The sequence below is a fragment of the Neofelis nebulosa genome, chromosome 1, assembly GCF_028018385.1.
Source record: "Neofelis nebulosa isolate mNeoNeb1 chromosome 1, mNeoNeb1.pri, whole genome shotgun sequence".
Taxonomy (NCBI): Eukaryota; Metazoa; Chordata; class Mammalia; order Carnivora; family Felidae; genus Neofelis; species Neofelis nebulosa.
Genome location: NC_080782.1, coordinates 87,209,156 through 87,229,902, shown reverse-complemented (window position 1 = coordinate 87,229,902; position 20,747 = coordinate 87,209,156). Strand labels below are relative to the sequence as shown.

Below are 20,747 nucleotides of genomic sequence, written 5' to 3'. Positions count from 1 at the left end.
TGCGGGGCTCAAACTCACAAACGGGTGAGATCATGACCTGAGCTGAAGTCGGCCAATTAACCAAATGAGCCACCCACGCACCCCGATAGATCATGTCTTTTTAGCACTGAATAATATTCCATTGTCTACATCTACCACAGTTTATCCATTTACCTATTGAAGGATATCTTGGTTACTCATTTGCCATCTGTATGTCTTCTTTGGTGAAGACTCTAGGTTTTTAATGTTAATTTCATATATTTCTATTTTGGTAAATTGTCTTACTGTTTGAAGTGGTTTTTCCACTTATTTCCATCTATTCTTTTGTTTTTTCCACAAGATGCTGGCTTTGGTGTATATATTAAAACTTAAGAGTAGTACACTTTAGAAATCTATGTGCAAGAGAGGCAAGGAAGGGAGGCCCTGTGGTTGCACACTACATTGTAAGATGATTTCACTGGGCCCTTTCTTTGGGGACCCCAGAGTCAGTATCATCAGGTCTTTCAGGTGTCAAATTTCTAAGAAAAGGATCTTGCCTGGAGGATAGATTTGTCATAACTGCCAACATTCTTTGAACTAGGTTGGAGGACTCTGCAAGTGTGAACTTTAAGTATACAAACTTTCACTGTACATAAACCTTTGCTAAGGGGTGCAAGGGGTGCCTGGGTGGCTCAGTCCATTAAGCCTCTGACTTCAGCTCAGGTCATGATCTCATGGTTCACAGGTTTGAGCCCTGTGTCGGACTTTGTGCTAGCTCAGAGTCTGGAGCCTGCTTTGGATTCTGTGTCTCCCTCTCTCTCTGCTCCTCCTGTGCTCACACTTGGCCTCTCTCTCTCAAAACTAAATAAACATTAAAAAAAAAAAAAAAGATAACAAAAACAGAAAAAAGAAAACCCGTTCCTAAATCCCTTTCTTTTCAAAATAGGACCCAAGGTCCAGTATCCTCTGAATAGAGATTCTGCTTTACTGTCTCTGCATAACAATCCTATAGACAGGAGCAGATTATACTCTTGTGGGACCTGAAGCATGCACTTTGGGGGCTTTGAGAGAAAGAATAAAAAATAATTTAGTTTTACAAATTAAAGCCAAAAAATGATCATCTGAACACATTTCTTAGGCCCCTCTCGGGCCTTGGAAGGGGCCTATGCAAGTACTAGGCACTAAAGCTAAAGATTACTTAACTTCATGCTAAATCTAAAATAACTTCCAATCATCCTTGAGTTGGGGGGGTGGAATTACTTAGTAGTGTAGTTAGGGAGGGATTTAAATAAAAAAGACCTTTACCAAGACTCCTAGAGGTACCTGGTGCTATCAATTTCTAAGCCTTTTGTGGGGCAGTTGGTGGTGGTTGGGGGGCGGGGTGGGGGGGGGAATGGTTGTGTTGTGATGATTGTTTCTTGGCTTTCCTCATTCCTGTTTGCGGCTTTCTTCGGTTTACCAAATTAGTTTTCATTCATCTATCAGCCTTTCAGGGACAGAATGATGCTGTTGTCTCCTTTACCATTTTTGGTCTTGTAAGTTTGTGCCATTAAAAAATGATTTTCCCGTCATTTCACTGAATTTCAGAAAGGAGCAGAGGTAAAGCTACATGCTCAGTCTATCATTCTTAACCCAAAATCAGAATGCGCCAAATCACAGCCCAAAACTGCACCCTCCCACCCCATAAATGGCTGGAAGCACTCTACACTTTTAGCAGCACAGCATGAAAATATCCACTTACCCTTATACTAATACTTCATATTCTCAAATTTCCCAGTTTTAGAGTAAACTATCTTATTATTTAAACTTGCATTTCCCGGATTACTACTGAGGTTCAGCATAATTCTGAATGTTTAATGGCCTTTGTGTTTCATCTTCTGTGAATAACCTGCTCATATAATTTACCCATTTTTGTAATAGGTAGTAAAGGAGATTAGAACATGACACCTCAAACTATACCACTTTGGCATACTGATTGACCTGAGGCAAGTGAGAAAAAACAAATATGGTAAGGGTTCCCTTTCTACCTAAAACAGGGCGTAAAATTTCCCATGAGAAAAGTGTCCTCCTTATATCAGGAAGACTGGAACATTTTTATCACTGGAAACAGAGAGTTGACACCAAGATTAATCTATATGAACAAACCAGCTAGAATAACCCTGGTCTTTCATTAGTTTTCCTCATCTATTTCCTAGTCATTTTCCCACAGTTTACTAACCTTAGTCCAAATACTCTTCTCCTGCCTGGTCAGTCTCCACAATTTATTGTTCTTTGTTACAATGATATGTAAAGTCTCATGCCAATCCACTTCTTTGGGTTTTCATTTCTTATACATAAAAGCCTCCTCATCCACATAAAAATTTTAATAACAAATAAAATTTATATGCTCCTTTTGTCTTTTGTAAATGTAATCCTTGGGCCCAGCCACAGGACCTAAGATGGGAGAATAAAGGTGTTCCCACCCTTACAGCAGTTTACCTTTTTCTTATTGATTTGTAGGCATTCTTTTTGGTTGTTTAAAAAAATTTTGCTGTTACACAATTTGTGAATATTTTCTTCTAATTTATCATTTTAACTTTATGGCATCTGAATTCTAGGACATTTTAAATTCTGATGATTTTGCTTTTTTTTTTTCCCTATATAAAGATCTTCCCTATCCTAATGTCTTAAACATGATTTAAAATTTCAATACACATGTGTTTCCATTTTTCAAATTTAGGTCTTTAATCCATTTGGAATTTATTTTTATATTGTCAGGGACCTTTTTTCCTCACATCAACAATTAGAATATATACCAAATAACTCATCTTTTATCCATTGATTTAAAATGCAATATTTATAACTACCAAAAATTTATATGGGCATTTTCTGGATTCTCCATTCTTGTCCATGGATTTGATGTCTTATTTATTACACATTTTCAAAACTGTACTTCACATAGGGAATATTTATAAGAAATTAAATAGGAATTTGCTGTTAGAAAAAAATACCAACTAGAGATTGAAATAAAATGTCCACTTTAATATTTATCACACAAATTTTTACTTACACTTATCTGAAAATTATAAGAAGATAATGTGTACATGTCACAATCATATTACTATTCATATAAGAACAACTACACATAATCATTTACTCAACTATATCAGAATAACACAAGATTTTTGTTTGTTTTAGACTTCTTAGTTAAAAGGAAACACCAAATAAGGAAAATGAGTTTTCAAAGATTCAGTTATTAACAATACAAATAAAAATTATTTCTAAATGTCTTACATTTGACAACTCTGAATTATACTTACATACTATTATTTCCAAAAATCATAAGTTACAATACGGGTCACTGTCAGGGTGAAAATATATTTTTTAAAGCTTCTTTTAAAATATGCTATTATTAGGCTTAACATCACTTGATTTACTCTTGGCACATGTGGCATCTGGGAAAGTAAAAATACACTTTGCCAATTTTATGTTATTGTGCAGATATAAGAGAAAGAGCACAGTTTGGGAGGAAGACAGACCTGTGTTCAATTACCAGCTTTGTCCAAAGTTTTGTTGTGTTTGGCTGGTCAATTGCTTCTTGGCACTGGGGCCAGGATTAAACTGAATAATGCATATTTTAAAATGCATAGCATGAGCACTAAATGGATGACAGATCCTTTCCCCAATTTATTCACACTGAAGCAAAAGCAAAATATCACAGTCTTATGTGTTTGTATAATTTGAAAAACAAAAAAAAAGTTGGAGATTTAAAAATAAAACTAACATGTTTTGAAAAATTGTATTTTTAAGAAATAAAGAAAGCCTTCATCAGGTTCAAATATTTCTCAGTAAAACTTAGTGCCTACTATACCCTGATTTTTTTTTTAAGTCCTAAGGTATGATAAAATGGTCAATGGTTAAGGACTTTTGGTTTTCTTTTGTGCTACTGATATAAAAATAATGGCTATATTTAAGGCTCATTAAGTGATTGTAGTTGCCCTGAACCAAATCTATACTCTTCATGCTGCATATCAACTGAAACCTACAGCCTTATATGAGTAATTCCTTTGATGGCATGTGGCAGGACAGCTTGTCTGTCACTGAAGATGACTCATATACACCATCACAAACCCACCTGTCTCATGCTAAATACTTGGTATTTGGAGGATCTAAGATTCCTGAAAATTAAATTTAAATTGTCACAAGGAATAGCCTACTTAGGATAGCAATGCTTCCATCCCCGTTCTTGGATCTTTTTGTCCCCTACCCTGACCACCTAACAAATCATCTTTCCAAATATGACTGAAAAACCCCTCTTCCAGGAATCTCTTCCTAACCAAACTCCACACCCCTCCATGTTTGTCCCTGATACTCATGTGTAATTTGTATTAGCTTCAACCTACATATATTATTATTCATGTTTTGTTTGCCTTCTAGCTAAGATTCCATCTCTTTGACTTTTTAAGCTTCCACAGTGTTTAGCACAATACTGTGCATGTATGTATGTGACTGTGTGTATGAATGTGGGATATGTGTGTGGGTGTTGAATTAAAAAAAGACTAAAAAACCTGGGTGGGTTAAGGGTGGAAAAATTTTATAATTTTTCAGATATCAAAGTTGCTAAACTTTCTTAATACTAAACAATCTGATTTCCAAAGCTATCTCAGTTTGGTTTTGGACATGTCAATAATAAAAAGGCAGTGACAAAACTGCTTAAAAAACCTTTATGAAATATTCCAAAAGGCTTTTTAATAAATTATAAAGAGCACCAAACCAAAACATTTCACTAAAATAGTGGGCTAACCTTTCCTATAACTTTATAAATGTAGAGTTCTTTTCATTCAAGACAAAGAATACTGAACAGGAATAGGTGTTGTGAATCAGGATAAAAAAGGCAATTCACTCTAAGTCAATATCTAATGCACATTTTGCAGTTAATCTGAAAAGCCTTCCATGGTACATATGCATGTTATGATAAGTAAAAGAATGATTCATATCAGAATGTCGTAGATCTCTATAGTTGTTGTGATATTATAAAATATGACACATATACTGAAGCTGCTATTTAACAAGAAAAATTTTGTTTATAATAGCTGTTAATATTAAAATAGGATATAATAAAAAATTATTTTCAATGTGTATATTTTCAAACTTCCCTGACAGTGTCCTTTTGAGAAATCTGACAATTTGTAATTATATTACAGACATTTGAATTTCATTTTTATGATTGAAAATATTACACGCACATAATAACAAACAACACTGTGTGGTAGCTTTTGACTGAAGCACTCTGCAATTTATATTTAAAGCTTTGCAACAAAACAAAATTCATTGTACTCTTTGTAAGTAAAATTACACAGCATATAATACGCTATAATTACATTAAGAATAAATAAATGAAGCATAAAAATTCTGTGCTATACCAATGGATTGTTTTAGCTGTCATTCTAAATATTAATTTATATGTTTGTATTGAGTTCCAATGTATTTTAAACTGAAGAACCTTTATCTTTAAATAATATATTAAAATATCAAGTTTGGAGTATAAACATAAAACTTTATGCCTCTTTTTCTAGGTCATCTAGGAAATAAAATAAGAGAAATGGGAAGTAAGGATGATAGTTCTTTCTGTTACTATGCCTCCTTACTTCCCCATATATTTCTATGTTGTTTCTGGATATTACAAGATGACAAATATTACAAGATGACAGCTTGGCAAATTATAAGCTTATTTAAATGATTTCTTATTTGAAAGAAAGAAAAATTTTTAATGAAGAGCTTCCTTTTTGGGCTTACTCATTCTCAACATTTTTTTTTCCCTAATAAAGCATTTCTTGAAATGCTCACTATTACTCATTTTAAACAGCACAAAATGAATTGAATTTACAGAATTAATCAAAATAGGTTATCAGTGTAGATACTAGGGTGAGGTCCTAGAATTTGTTACACGTAAGGCTAAACTTGCAAGAGATCGCATGGCAAAAGTAGAAACTTTGTGACATATGCCAGCTTTTGAAATATAGTTAGAAGCCAATCGAAAAAGCCTTTCAGCACCAAAGGTATTGAAATGCCCAGGAAGCACCTTCTCTACCAGACCTCTGTCCACTAATTCTATCAGACGTTCACAGGTTCCAACATAGTCACTTATCCTGCTGTATGGAAGCCAGTCAATCAGTGATCCATCATATACGACGTCTCCACTGAAGAGAATCTTTCGGTCTTTGTCATGTAAGCAAATACTGCCCCTGGAGTGACCAGGCATGTGCATAACAGTGAGCTGTCTGTCACCAAGGTTGATCACATCCCCTACAAATGGAAACAGAATTTACAGATAAACATGTTGTATACTTGACTTCAATCACTTAAAGAATAAAAGAAAAGAACATTAAATGTTTTCAAAAAGGTCGGGAAGGATAACACTTATTTTACTTTTATTTCAAAAATACAGTATTTCTTAATGGTGATTTAAAAATAATTTGCATATATTTCATTTCTATTGTTTGCTTAACCAGTGTTTGTCAAAGTGAATTATGTGGAACACTATTTTTTCAGGTTGTTATGATACATAAAAGAAAAGATTCTGTAGTCAAATAATTTGGAAACATTTCTTCAAAGAAAGTTAAGTAGCTTTTTTTCTGCAAGGCTTCTGAGAACTTTTTAATATACTAATGTACATTGTAGATATACACAAGGGAGATAGGGTTATACCATTTCTCAAACTTATTTGACCACAACACTTTTATTTTTTAGTACATCCTTGGTACCAGTATCCTGATGACACGATTCAGGAATGCTACTCTATATTTTGCCCCTTCTTTTGTCACCCTATGAAAACTAAGCCTTGAAGAATCAGTACAAATGATCATGCTCTGGCTATTGTTGTTGCTATGAGTAATAAATTATCTTTAGTCTCCTGCCAGAATCTATTAAACCCTGGCAGGCTAATTTGCAAATCAGGTAAAATCTCACACTCTTCCCAGTTATTTGATAGTGAGAGGAAATTGAGGTATAAATGCAAAATTACTGTTTCACTGGTTTTAAATCACTGGTTTTACTAACTTAAGTAAATCACTGGTTTACATATTGTTATGTTTAGTTCAAACACATATACACAGAAAAAATCAAAGACATAGAGTTAAAAAGTTAATGGGGAATAAAAACAGTGTAATAATAGGAATTTGTGAAACCTAAAAGACAATGAAAATGGAAAAGAGAGCTAAATAAGAAATGAGACAGGGGCGCCTGGGTGGCTCAGTCGATTAAGCGGCCGACTTCGGCCCAGGTCATGATCTCGCGGTCCGTGAGTTCAAGCCCCGCGTCGGGCTCTGTGCTGACAGCTCAGAGCCTGGAGCCTGTTTCGGATTCTGTGTCTCCCTCTCTCTCTGCCCCTCCCCCGTTCATGCTTTGTCTCTCTCTGTCTCAAAAAAAATAAATAAACGCTAAAAAAAAATTTTTTTTAACAAAAAAATGAGGCATAGAAAACAAATAACAGAATGGCAGACCTAAATTCAACTATATCAATAATTACATTGAATATGAATGGGATAAGGCAGACATTGTCAAACTAGATTTAAAAAGCAGGATACATATGCAGTCTACAAGAGAGGAACTATAAGACAAACAGAGGTTGAAAAAGTTATGCAATATAAATATTAGTAAGAGAACTAGAGTGGCTATATTAATATTAGACAAAATAAGGACTATTAGTAGAGAAAAGAGGTACATTTTATTAGGATATACATTAAGTCAACATACTAAAAAATTATACATGTACCTAAAACAGACACTAAAGATTCATGAAAAAAGTTTCAGTAAAAACTGACAGAATTAAGAATAAACAATTAACTGATTATGCTTAGAGATTAAAATATTCCTCTCTGAATAATCTGTAATACAAGTAGATAGAAAATCAGTAAGAATACAGAAGACCTGAACAACACTATCAAACAACTTAACCTAAGTGACATTTATACAACACTTTATCTTAAAACAGTAAAGTACACATTCGTTTTAATTGCACATGGAATATTCACCAGGCTACACAGCCATAAAGCAAGTCTCAGTAAATATGAAAGGAATAAAATCATAAAAATATGTTCTTTGACTATAACATAATTAAATTAGAAATTAATAACAAAAATAAATATGGGAAATATCCAAATATACACAAAGTAAGCATCACACTTCTACCTAACTTAGGGATCAAAGATGAAATCACAGGAGATTAGAAAATCTCTTGAACTAATTATCAGAGAATACTATGAAAAATTATATGCCAACACACTGGACAACCTGGAAGAAATGGACAAATTCCTAGACACCCACGCACTACCAAAACTCAAGCAGGAAAGAATAGAAAATTTGAACAGACCCATAACTAGTGAAGAAATGGAATCAGTTATCAAAAATCTCCCAACAAAGAAGAGTCTTGGGCCAGATGGCTTCCCTGGGGAATTGTACCAGACATTTAAAGCAGAGTTAATACCTATCCTTCTCAAGCTGTTCCAAAAAATAGAAATGGAAGGAAAATTTCCAGACTCATTCTATGAAGCCAGCACTACCCTGATTCCCAAACCAGACAGAGACCCCACAAAAAAGAATTACAGGTCAATATCCCTGATGAACATGGATGCAAAAATCCTCAACAAGATACTAGCAAATCGAATTCAACAGCATATAAAACAGAATTATTCACCATGATCAAGTGGGATTCATTCCTGGGCTGCAGGGCTGGTTCAATATTCGCAAATCAATCAATGTGATACATCACATTAATAAAAGAAAGGATATGAACCATATGATCCTGTCAACAGATGCAAAAAAATCATTTGACAAAACACAGTATCCTTTCTTAATAAAAACTGTCAAGAAAGTTGTGATAGAAGGAATACACTTAAACATCGTAAAAGCCATATATGAAAAGCCCACAGCTAATATCATCCTTAATAGGGAAAAACTGAGAGATTTCCCCCTGAGATCAGGAACACGACAGGGATGTCCACTCTCACCACTGTTGTTTAAATAGTGTTGGAAGTGCTAGCATCAGCAATCCAACAACAAAAGGAAATCAAAGGCATCAAAATTGGCAAAGAAGAAACCAAACTTTCATTTTTCACAGACGACATGATACATGGAAAACCAGAAAGACTCCACCAAAAGATTGCTAGAACTGATACATGAATTCAGCAAAGTCTCAGGGTACAAAATCAATGCACAGAAATCTGTTGCATTTTTATACACCAATAATGAAGCAACAGAAAGAGAAATAAAGAAACTGATCCCATCTACAATTGCAGCAAGAACCATAAAATACCTAGGAATAAACCTAACCAAAGAGGTAAAAAAGATCTGGATGCTGAAAATTATAGAAAACTTATGAAGGAAATTGAAGAAGATACAAAGAAACTGAAAGACATTCCATGCTCATGGATTGGAAGAATAAATATTGTTAAAATGTCAATACCACCCAAAGCAATCTATACATTCAATGCAATCTCAATCAAAATTGCACTGGCATTCTTCTCAAAGCTAGAAAAAACACTAAAATTTGTATGGAACCACAAAAGACCCCGAATAGCCAAGGTAATATTGAAGAAGAAAACCAAAGTGGGACACCTCACAATCCCAGACGTTAGCCTCTACTACAAAGCTGTAATCATCAACAGTATGGTATTGGCACAAAAACAGACACAGAGACCAATGGAATAGAATAGACATTCCAGAATTGGACCCACAAATGTATGCCCAATTAATTTTTGACAAAGTAGGGAAGAGTATCCAATGGAAAAAAGAAAGTCTCTTTAGCAAATGGTGCTGGGAGAACTGGACAGCAACATGCAGAAGAATAAAACTAGACCACTTTCTTGCCCATATATAAAAATAAGCTCAAAATGGATGAAAGACCTAAATGTGAGGCAGGAAACCATCAAAACCCTCGAGGAGAAAGCATGCAAAAACTTCTTTGACCTCAGCCACAGCAATTTCTTGCTCAACACATCTCCAAAGGCAAGGGAATTAAAACCAAAAATGAACTATTGGGACCTCATCAAGATAAAAAGCTTCTGTACTGCAAAGGAAACAATCAACAAAACTAAAAAGCAACCGATGGAATGGGAAAAGATATTTGCAAGTGACATACCAAATCAAGGGTAGTATCCCAAATCTATAACTTACCAAACTCCACACCAGAAAAACAAAGAATCCAGTGACGAAATGGGCAGAAGACACGAATAGACACTTATCCAAAGAAGACATCCAGATGGCCAACAGGCACATGAAATTATGCTCAACATTATTCATGATCAGGGAAATACCAATCAAAACCACACTGAGATACCACCTCACATTGGTCACAGTGGCTAAAATGAACAACTCAGGAAACTACAGATGCTGGCGAGGATGTGGAGAAACAGGAACCTTCTTGCACTGTTGGTGGGAATGCAAATTGGTGCAGCCGCTCTGGAAAGCAGTGTGGAGGTTCCTCAAAAAGCTAAAAGTAGAATTACCCTATGACCCAGCAATAGCACTACTAGGAATTTATCCAAGGGATACAGAAGTGCTGATTCATAAGGGGCACATGTACCCTAATGTTTATAGCAGCACTTTCAACAATAGCCAAATTATATAAAAAGCCTAAACGTCCATCAACTGATGAATGGATAAAGAAGATGTGGTTTATATGTATAATGGAATACTACTTGGCAATGAGGAAGAATGAAATCTGGCCCTTTGTAGCAACGTGGCTGGAACTGGAGAGTATAATGCTAAGTGAAATAAGTCAGGCAGAGAAGGACAGATATCACATGTTTTCACTCATATGTGGATCTTGAGAAACTTAACAGAAGACCATGGGGGAAAGGAAAGGGAAAAAAAATAGTTATAAACAGAGAGGAAGGGAGGCAACCCATAAGAGACTCTTAAATATAGAGAACAAACTAAGGGTGGATGGGACGGTGGGGGAGAGGGGAAAATGGGTGATGGGCATTAAGGAGGGCACTTGTTGGGATGAGCACTGGGTGTTGTATGTAAGCAATGAAGCATGGGAATCTAACCCAAAAACCAACAGCACACTTTACACTCTGTATATTAGCTAATTTGACAATAAGTTATATTAAAAAATATCTTGAACTGAATGAAAATAAAAACAAAATATATCACACCTAATCGGCTGCTGGTAACACAATACTTAGAAAAAAAATTATTGCTTTAAATGCTTATTTGTAAAGGATTAACTGTTTAAAATCAAAGTTTCTATCTTAAGAAGTTAGGAAAAGAAGCAAATCAAATACAAAATGTTAAGGAATAAATAAAGGCCAGAGCAGAAATAAATGAAATAAGAAACAAATATCAATAGAAAAAAATAAAAGAAACTAATAGGTGGCTCATTGAAAAGAGCAACAAAAATGATAAACTCCACTGGCTAGACAAAAAAATTAGAGAAAACATAAATTGCAAAAATCAGGAATGAAAGAAGGAATGTCACTATAGACCCTAAGGAAATGAAAAGGAGGATAAGGGAATATTATGAACAACAAATTTGACAACTTAGTTGAAATAAACAAATTCTTAGAAAGAGACAAATTACCAAAAGTGATTGAAGAAGAAAAAGAAAATCTATGTAGACCTATCAAGCAAAGAAATTGATTAATAATTTAAATCTCCCCACAAAGAAAAGTCCAGGCTCAAAGATGGTTTCTGTCAGTCACTCAAGACAGGGAAAGTATCTATATAGACTTTCAGAATATAGAAGAAGAAGAAAAGCTTCCTAATTCAATTTTACCCTAATTAAAGCCCGACAAAGGCAATGTAAAAAAAAAAATAAAACTACAGGGGTGCCTGGATGGCTCAATAAGTTAAGCGTTGGACTCTTGATTTCGGCTCAGGCCATGATCTCAGTTTTGTGAATTAAGAGATTCTCTCTCTCCCTCCCCTCTCTGCCCCTCCTCCACTCACTCTGTCTCTCTCTCTCTCAAAATAAATAAACTAAAAAAAAAAGGAAACTACAAACCAATATTCCTAACGAAAGTAGTCTCAAAAATCCTTATCAATCCTTATCAATATTGGCAAACTAAATACAACAATTTATAAATAGGATAATGACCAAATGGGGTTTATCCCAGAAATATAAATTTGGTTTGACTTCTGAAAATCAGGTAACATACTATATTATATTAGTAAAATAAAGGGGAAAAGTCATATGAACATCTCAATAGGTGAAGAAAAAGCATATGACAAACTGGTGGTAAAAACTTTCAGCAAACTAGGAGTAGAGGGAAGGTCGTCAATTTGATTAAGGGCATCTGTGAAAAACCTACAGCTAACTTACCACTGAGTAGAAACACTTAAGTGCTTTCCTCCTAAGATGGAAAGAAGGCAAGGAAGTTTACTCTTAACCATTTCTATTTAACATCACACTAAAGATTTTAGCCAAGGGAGTAAGCCAAGAAAAAGAGAGTACAGTCACAGAGAATGGAAGAGAAGTAAATCTGTCTTTATTCACAGATAACAAGATCTTATTTGTAGAAAAACCTAAGAAATGTGGGGGGAAGCTAGAGAATTAAAAAAGCAAGTTTAGCAATGTCAAGGGTACAAGATCAGAATACAAAAATAAATTGTATTTCTATATATTAGCAATGAACATCATAAAGTGAATTTAAAAAGCCATTTTGTTCACAATAGTATCAAAAAGAATGAAATACTTAGGAAAAATGTATATCTTTATACTGAAAGGTGTTTTTATACCTTGGAATAGAGTCCAAAAGGAGATTTGACAAATGGTGTCAACCAAGATAATTCAGTGGGCAAAAAGATACTCTTCTCAACTAAATGGACTGGGACACTTTGGATATCCATATCCAAATAAGCAGAAAAGAACCTTTCAACCATCACTGCACAATATGAACAAAAACTAACTCAAAATGGATCATAAACCTAAACGTGAAAGTTTCTAGAAAACAAATAGAAGGGGTGCCTGGTTGGCTTAGTCAGTTAAGTGTCTGACTCTTGGTTTCTGCTCAGGTCATGATCTCATGGTTCCTGAGTTCAAGCCCCACATTGGGCCCTGTGCTGCCATTGCAGAGCCTGCTTGGGATTCTCTCTCTCCCTCTCTCTCTCTGCCCTTCTCTCTCTCTCAAAATAAATACACTTAAAAAAATTTTTTTTAAATAAATAAAAAGGAAAAAAGATTTTAATAGATCCTTTAACAAAGAAGACACTTGACTAGCAAATAAGTACCTGAAAATATGCTCACCATCATTAGTTATTAGGGAGATGCTAAACCACAATGAAATACCACTACACACTCACTAGAATGGCTACAATCAAAAGGACTGACAAAAGCAAGTGTAGACAAAGAGCTGAAGAAACTGGAAGTCTTATCCATTGCATTTGGGAATATAAAATCGTATAACTACTTTGGAAAACAGGCACTTTCTTAAAAATTAACATCCACTACCATAAGATCCCGGAATTCCATTCCTAGGTATCTCCCAAGGGAAAGGAAAACATGCATCCACACAAGACTTACCTGCAAATGTTCATGACAGCATTATTAATTACGGCCTCAAACTAGAAAGATTCAAATTTCCTTCAACAGGTGAGGATATAAAATATGTTATAACCATAAATGGATTATTTCTCAGCAATAGAAAGGAATGAATAAGAGATACAACATGGACGAATCTCCAAAACACCATTCCAAATGAAAAAGACAGACACAAAGACCATATATGATTGCATTTGTAGAAACTTAAGAAAAAAAATATATAGCAATACAAAACAGATCAGTGAGGCCAAGAGTGGGAGCAGGGATTGTCCTAGTCTTGTGAATCCCAGTAAGAATGTTAAGATGGAATCAGACACTCCCAGCTTTCTCTGCATTCCAGTCTTAACGGGCCAGACTCCTTTACAATATAATTGTTCCAGAATTAAAGTGCCTCTGAGAATCACAAACTACTGTCATTTACCGTATGACTGGCAGGTAAGGTAAAGAAATTATAGCCAGGTTGGTTTAATAATAGAGCTGTTGGAGACCCATTTTTTCATAAGTGTATAGAAAGGAAAGGGGGAAGGAAGGAAGTGAAGGAAGTTGAATCCTAAAAAAAAAAAAAAAAAAAAAAAAAAGGAGAAGCTGTGGATAATTACCAATGCAGGGATAGAGTCTTATTGATCTTTGGTTATATCCAGGTGGTATTCAAAGTATTTAGCAACAGATAAGTTGTGAGTGCCCATCTATCAAAATGGATACCAACTGTAAGCAGTTGATAAGGCCATAATGGGTGAGTATTAGATTCTTCCAATACCTTATAGCTTTGTAAATGCCTCCCCTATGCTTATAATGCTCACTTGTAGAATTTCAATAAGACCTCTCCTACAAGACTCAAAATTGCCTATGACGTATATCCATATATAAATAAATACCACATAGAAAAGCATATAATACACACACACACACCCTATGCTTCCAAGCCCTCACCCTGACCCAGTTGTCATTAGATTCCAGCCATACTAGACCTTTCTTGGCTTCCCAAATACCCTTTCCCATCTTGGTAGCCCCATATTTTTATTTCATTTTTTAATCAAAGAAACATATGTACACATCTCAAAATATTTCAGAAGGGCTTAAAATGTAAGAAAAAGTTATTTGCCCCATTCTGACTCTAGCTCCAATCCTGCTACCAAGAATCAACCACTTTTTAACAATTTTAGCTATTTCTTCCAGTAGCTGCCTCTACTACATATATTTATCTCTAAAATTTTTTTATATTTCATTTCTTGATTTACTAATTAGATATACTATACTGATTTCATTCACATATTACCATTTCTTGGTTTTTAAATTTTAGATTTTGTTGACTTCCACTATAAAATATAAGAATCTTTAGCTCTCTTTACCCCTCACTCTCCACTTACCAACACCACTCTTGTATATATTTCTTGTCCAAAAGAGTAACGATTTAACTGCTCCAATGTGGAGCTCTTTATGCCTGGCATAGTATCATTGTCAGAACGTCATTTTTGCCATCATCCTGATGTTTCCTTTCAACTTTTTCTTGTATTTGATCTCCTGTTTCCTGTATTCCATATCTTCCTCTTGCTTTACTTCCTTATTTTGAAGGGAGTAAATAGGATAAAATTATATCTTGGTAACTTTCTAAGTAACAGCAATCTTTTTTGATAACCTGATTGTTAGTGAAATGGATGTAAAATTCTGAGTTGGAAATAAATTTTATTCAAATAAGGCATAGCTCTTCTTTTCTAGCTCTAAAGCCATTATGATCTGTATAGATGACATTTTAATTTCTGGAAACTTGCTTCCAGTATTCTGAAATTTTACAATAATGTGCCTTGTGTTGGATGTGTTTTCATTCATCACGCTAGGAACTCTGTGGGCTCTTTTAATCTGAAATTTTACATCTCTTAATTGTGGGATATTTTCTTGAATTATCGCTATTATGCTTTCTTTTCTTCCATTTTCTCTACTCTATCTGTGCTTCTATTATTCCAGTGTTGAATTTTCCAAATGGGTCCTCTACTGGTTCTCTTCTCGTTTTCATTTTACCTTTCTTCTCCTTTTTTTTTTAAGTTTTTCAACTTTATCTTCAGTTCTTCTACTAAGACACTTCTATCATTTTAAATTTCAAGAACTCATGTGTGTGTGTGTGTGTGTGTGTGTGTGTGTCTGTGTGTGTGTGTGCATGTGCATACTGTTCTGTTGCTTATTTTTAAAGCATCCTAATGTCTCTTGAATACGTTGAATGCAATAGCTTCTGTTATCCCCTGATGCTATTAATGATTGTCTTCCCCTCTCAAGTTGCTTTATGCTATTTGTTTTAGTATTTGATCTCGTGTTAGACCATTTTCTAGGATTTTTCATAATGCTTGGTTGCCTATTTGAGAATGGGGGGGTGGTGGTGAAAAGGCTGCTTGAAGCACATGCATTGGGCTTAATGATCAAGGCTGTGCTATAGACAGACGAAGCCAAAGATTGCTTAGGGATCAGCATCTTAGTTTTTCCTCTAGGGCTGGTCACATTAACCAGGTAAGATTCTTCCAGTTTGCTACTTGGCGGGGTAAAGACCTGGCTCTCATCCTTCTTGAAACTAACAAGGAACATACATACACATACATTCTCTCACTCTCTCTTCCTTATACGCCTGCACGCACGAGCACGCGCGTGCGCGCGCGCGCACACACACACACATTCCTCCTATTTTCCATACTGAATGCTGAGCTCAGTAGTACTTGGCATCCCTTAATCAACACTCCTCTGCTTTATTCTCCCCAGAGAACAAACTAAGTGCATGGACATTCCAGAGTTTTCACAGCTTCTTAAATGGCTTTCAACCAATTCTACTTATTTTACTATTTATCTTTCCTTTGCCCCCACTAAGATACCATCTACTGCTAATTCCCGAGCCTTTTAAAGCTCCTACAGTGCAAACTGGATTGGCTCTTGATTTCCCATTGCTGGCAGAAGATAAAACTGCTGACTCAGTCATCACATTTACATCAGCATTCAAAATAGTTCAATATGGATTTATACTTAAAACAGACAAACCAAGGTCCTTTTATTACAGGCTTAGGTTTCGGATGGAGTAGTTTTCAATCTGCTACCTTTCTAGGGTCTATTTTTTGTTTTTAACCTCCCCAAGTGACTTAAGTCTGCCTGTCATAACTGTGTAATTATCTTGATGACTCTGGGCAAATTAATTAAACATATATAAGGGGTCAAAATGTCTCCACTTCATATCATTTGACTATTGTGGAAAATAGATAAAAAGACGTATGGTACTATATTAAGAATAGTACTATAGAAGGTACTATAGGGTTTATCTATCTTCTTATAGAAGGATACTATTTCACTATTCATAGGGGGAGTTATTTTTCCATAGGGGGAGCTGGATGATACACTGTATGATGATCTCTCCCTGACCCTCCTTTGCAAGTTAATTTTTGGGTTAGTCATACAGCACAGATTTATGCTTCCTCATGACAGGTGATCATCAATTCACTAAATGAAATGTAATAAACTAATGACTTCAGGCTCCTTATGTTCTAACCAAAGCAACAGCTGTATGCTGTTCAGATATGGGCTGATCATGTATATGTGTAACCGTGTATGAATTTTTCATATAAATATTTTATATCTCCTTCCAGCCATCTGGATTATGATAACAGCAAGTCAGCTGGCCACATTATTCAGAAGAGAAAGGAAATTAATATTCCTGAGAAAAGAGAAAATTAGATACTACTTGAGAGGATGAGGCATTCTGCTTCTAATGAAAAACAACTTTTGATATAACACAATATTCTTAGCTTTAAGTGTTTGGTAAATATTAAGCTTTTTTTTTTTCTTCACACCTTCAAAGGCTTAAAGCACCACACAGATAGCTTGCAGGCCCCCTGTATTTCCAAAATGCTATAATTCTATCATAAACTGGGATTTAGGAAACCTGGATTCTAGTCTCAGCTCTTTTCCAAACTGGCTATGTGATCTCAGGCATGATAATTCAGGCCTGCTTGAACTCTTCATCTATAAAACAATAATTCTTATCGTTCTTTCACCATTGATTTCCTATTGTTGGCACAGAAGGAAAAGTGAATAAATCAGAAGTAATTTATTCATTCAGACAACTGTAATGTATTTTAAATACTAATTTAAACATTTTTTGGTCTCAGTGCCACAATTAATTTAATCTTAATACCCATCAACTACATGGAAATCCTAACTCTAAAAAGTATCACTTTTATCAAGAAATACAAAGAATACTGTAAATGTACTTTTCTTTCATCTTAAATTGTCAGATGATATAAGACTCCCATCTAAATCAGTCTCTTTTTTTTTAATCTTTAGATTTGAAATTTTAATGAAGAGGCTTTGTGGGTGGGGTGTGAGGTATGGAATCTTGCTTTCTATTTTTTATATTTCAAGTGCTCAAGATCTCATCTATAAGATAAACTGATTTTTGTAAAATATTTAATCATTTGTCATATTGGTCCTTCATAAAGTAAGCTTATTGTACTGCAGCAACAGGATTTTTCTATCTCCTAGAGGAATGTTTTAATAAATTAAATTGGCAATTAAAATGGTTTCAAGATAAAAATGAGAGAAGGGGGTTTCATATCCTACTTATAATTACAATATATTTATGGGATAGAATTTATGATCTGCATGCGTTGATCTATTGTGCCTTGGTTCAAATCCTAGCTTTTGTCACTATCTTGCTCTCTGGACTCTAGGCAAGCCATTTAATTAGGGGTCAGCCACCTCACTTCAAATACGTTGTGAAGATAAAATGAAATCAACAAAAATATTCTAAAAAGAAAAAAGGAAATTTAATATACAAATATTGTATTGTGGCTAATTAACTCAATTATTTAAGTGCCTGCTTGGCGTTGAGAGGGCTGGGACCCTACTCTATTGTATTTTATTCCATTAGTTTCTCTCTGATCCCCATCCTTTCTTTTACAGAGCCAGAGGCCCAAGGCTACCCATGCATTAGTCGGTATACTTCACCATCACCGGAAATAACCTCATTAATCTTTCTCAGGCCTTGCTTTAAACCAGACCATGTATCTGTCATAATGTTAAGACTCACATTCTCTACTTTTTATGTTCACTATCAAGCTTTTTCTCTAATGAGGCAACATCAAGAACAGAAATCTATCTGGAAGATAAGGATGCACAAGTAGATAAGAACCACTCCTCCCTAAATGGCTTTCTAAACCTACAGGTGGGAATTGTTCATATCCAGTGGTGACGCCGACAGAGAGCGGATGAAGTCAGCTGTTCTCAAAAGCATAGAGCCTGTCATGCACTCGGTGAGGACTCATTCCTTAAAAGTCTTTTCGCTATAAAAGCGCCTGGAAATCTGGCAAGTGTTCAGGAAAAGAATGTAAAATCCCTAGTCACAAGCCTCTGTAGTGTTACTACTATACCTTACACAGGAATCTGACTAGGGGGTGGGGCCGGCTTTCATTTGAGTACTTGGCTTTGCCACACAGTGCCAGAACTGGTCTGTGGTAAGGAAGGCTTCGAGGGCCTTGGCTCAGATCGAGTAGGCGTTTACTCAGGGAAGGGAGAAACAGTAGTGGTGTTTCTGCGATGTGACAAAACAAACCAGTTTACAGCCACGCACGTCTGCAACATGCATCCCTCGAACAGTTTTTCCCAATCCCTTCCCTTAAAGAAGCGCCCGCCCGTGAGGGCCCATTACCATCCTGCAGGATGAGAGTGGGCTGCACCGCCTGCACTCGGAACTGCCTGGCCCTCCAGCCCGGGCTGGGCGCCCGCACCACCTCACTGTCGGACAGCCAGGTCACGGTCTCAAAGTTGTCCCCGCGAGCCAGCGCCTCGGCCTCAGCGTGATGCACGGCCACCCGGTCGAACTGGTAGAGGCCGCCGGAGTGGTCGAAGTGCACGTGTGTGGCCACGGCCAGCAGTGGCCGGCACGCCGCGTCCTCTTTGGCCCCGTGATCCTGCAAGAGGCCGGAGGAGTACAGGTACTCCGGGAGGCTGCGCAGCCCCAGGCCCGTATCGATCACCACATCCTGCTCGGAACCACGCACCAGCCAGATGTTGGCGCGGTTGCCCGACTCATAGAAGCGTTCCTGAATCCAAAAGATGCCGTCGCCCAGGGACTTGTGGGCGTACCACTCCAGCGCGGACATGCTGGGCAGGGGTGCGGTCTGGCCGAGTGGGTGTAAGGGTGTGTGCCTCCTGCAAGCTGTCCAGACGCGAGGCGCTGCGGCGGTGTGGAGCGGTCAGCCCGCAGCAAGGGAGGAGGGGCAGAGCGCGGAGAGGGCGGGGGATTCGGGAGGTGCGGGTTTGGGGGGTGGGGTGGGGGAGAACTAGGAGGAAGGACGCGCCGAGTCGCGGCCTGGAGAGTCTGCACGCACCCTCCAGCCAGGTCTGCAGAGAGTGGCGGCTGCTCTGCCCGCGCCTAGGCGCTGGAGTAATCTCGGCTTCAGCAGCTGCAGCACAAAGGAGCGTTAACGCAGGGGCACTGCAGCAGACTAGAGACCCATAAGGAATCGCTCTTCACCCCGGGGGTCTGACTGCAGAGGCCAGGGGAGGTGCCAGGTCCTCCCACCCACTGCGCTCCGGCAAGCGCACTTCCAGCCAGCGCCGAAAGAGTCAGGCCAAACCGGATGGAGAAGTACGGCGCCTGCCAAGGGCTAAAAAGCTCCTTGCCCAGGGGGCGGGGCCTAGAGAGAGAGTGGGCGGGGCTAACTGTTGGGGATCGGAACAAGGCTCTGAGCCCGCGTGGAGGGCGGAGCGCGCTTCTCTAGAGGTGGAACCCGTATCCCAGCGCTCGCGCCTTCTGTGTGCACCCCTTCCTTGCCGGCCGGCACTTTGGGTGCACAGTTTTACCCAAGCCTCGAGACCGCAGGTAACAGAGGGAGCAATTGAGGGGTTGGGAGGCGATGGAGAAGGTAGAGAGAAGTTAAAGGGGCACATGGAGAAGGTGGGGGAAGTCAGAGGTGGAGATTCAATAAAGCGCTTCAGGATTGAGGGTAGTTGGGAGATAGCTTTACCTTTCCCTTCTAATCCCTTCAAAATCTTTGAAAACCGCCCTTTCCCGATCTTAACGAGGCTCCACTTCCTGGACTGTTTGCAGTGAGTTGGAAGAGGATTTATGCTGTAACTGATGGTAGATTTTCAAATCTGGGGACTATGTGATTGGTTCAGGCACGAGTCATTGCCGCAGACTTGCTGCTAAGGACAGACTATTCAGTATGTTTTCTTAACTCTTGGCACTTTAACCTGTATCGTGGGGAGAAGGGTTGTTAATAACGTCTTAATGCTC

The 20,747-nt window shown here is 37.2% G+C and overlaps 2 protein-coding genes across 5 annotated transcripts in view; one reads left to right on the top strand and one right to left on the bottom strand.

Moving 5' to 3' along the window:
• Positions 1–20,747, top strand: part of POLR3G (RNA polymerase III subunit G) — a 102,459-nt gene that overhangs the window by 39,960 nt on the left and 41,752 nt on the right. The window contains exon 1 of one of the 4 annotated variants that reach the window (XM_058727263.1): positions 19,990–20,096. The exons of 1 other annotated variant lie outside the window; for it this stretch is intronic. The gene's annotated coding sequence lies outside the window, so the exon portion shown is untranslated. Of the gene's footprint in view, positions 1–19,989; positions 20,097–20,159; positions 20,331–20,747 lie in introns of those variants that run through there. 2 more of the 4 variants (XM_058727274.1, XM_058727250.1) reach the window with 2 other exon arrangements.
• MBLAC2 (metallo-beta-lactamase domain containing 2) lies at positions 2,959–19,809 on the bottom strand. Its single transcript, XM_058727236.1, has 2 exons — positions 19,155–19,809; positions 2,959–6,243 (listed from the first exon to the last, which is right to left on the bottom strand). The coding sequence occupies exons 1-2, from the start codon at positions 19,606–19,608 to the stop codon at positions 5,858–5,860; spliced, it is 840 nt and encodes a 279-aa protein (XP_058583219.1). The 5' UTR covers positions 19,609–19,809; the 3' UTR covers positions 2,959–5,857.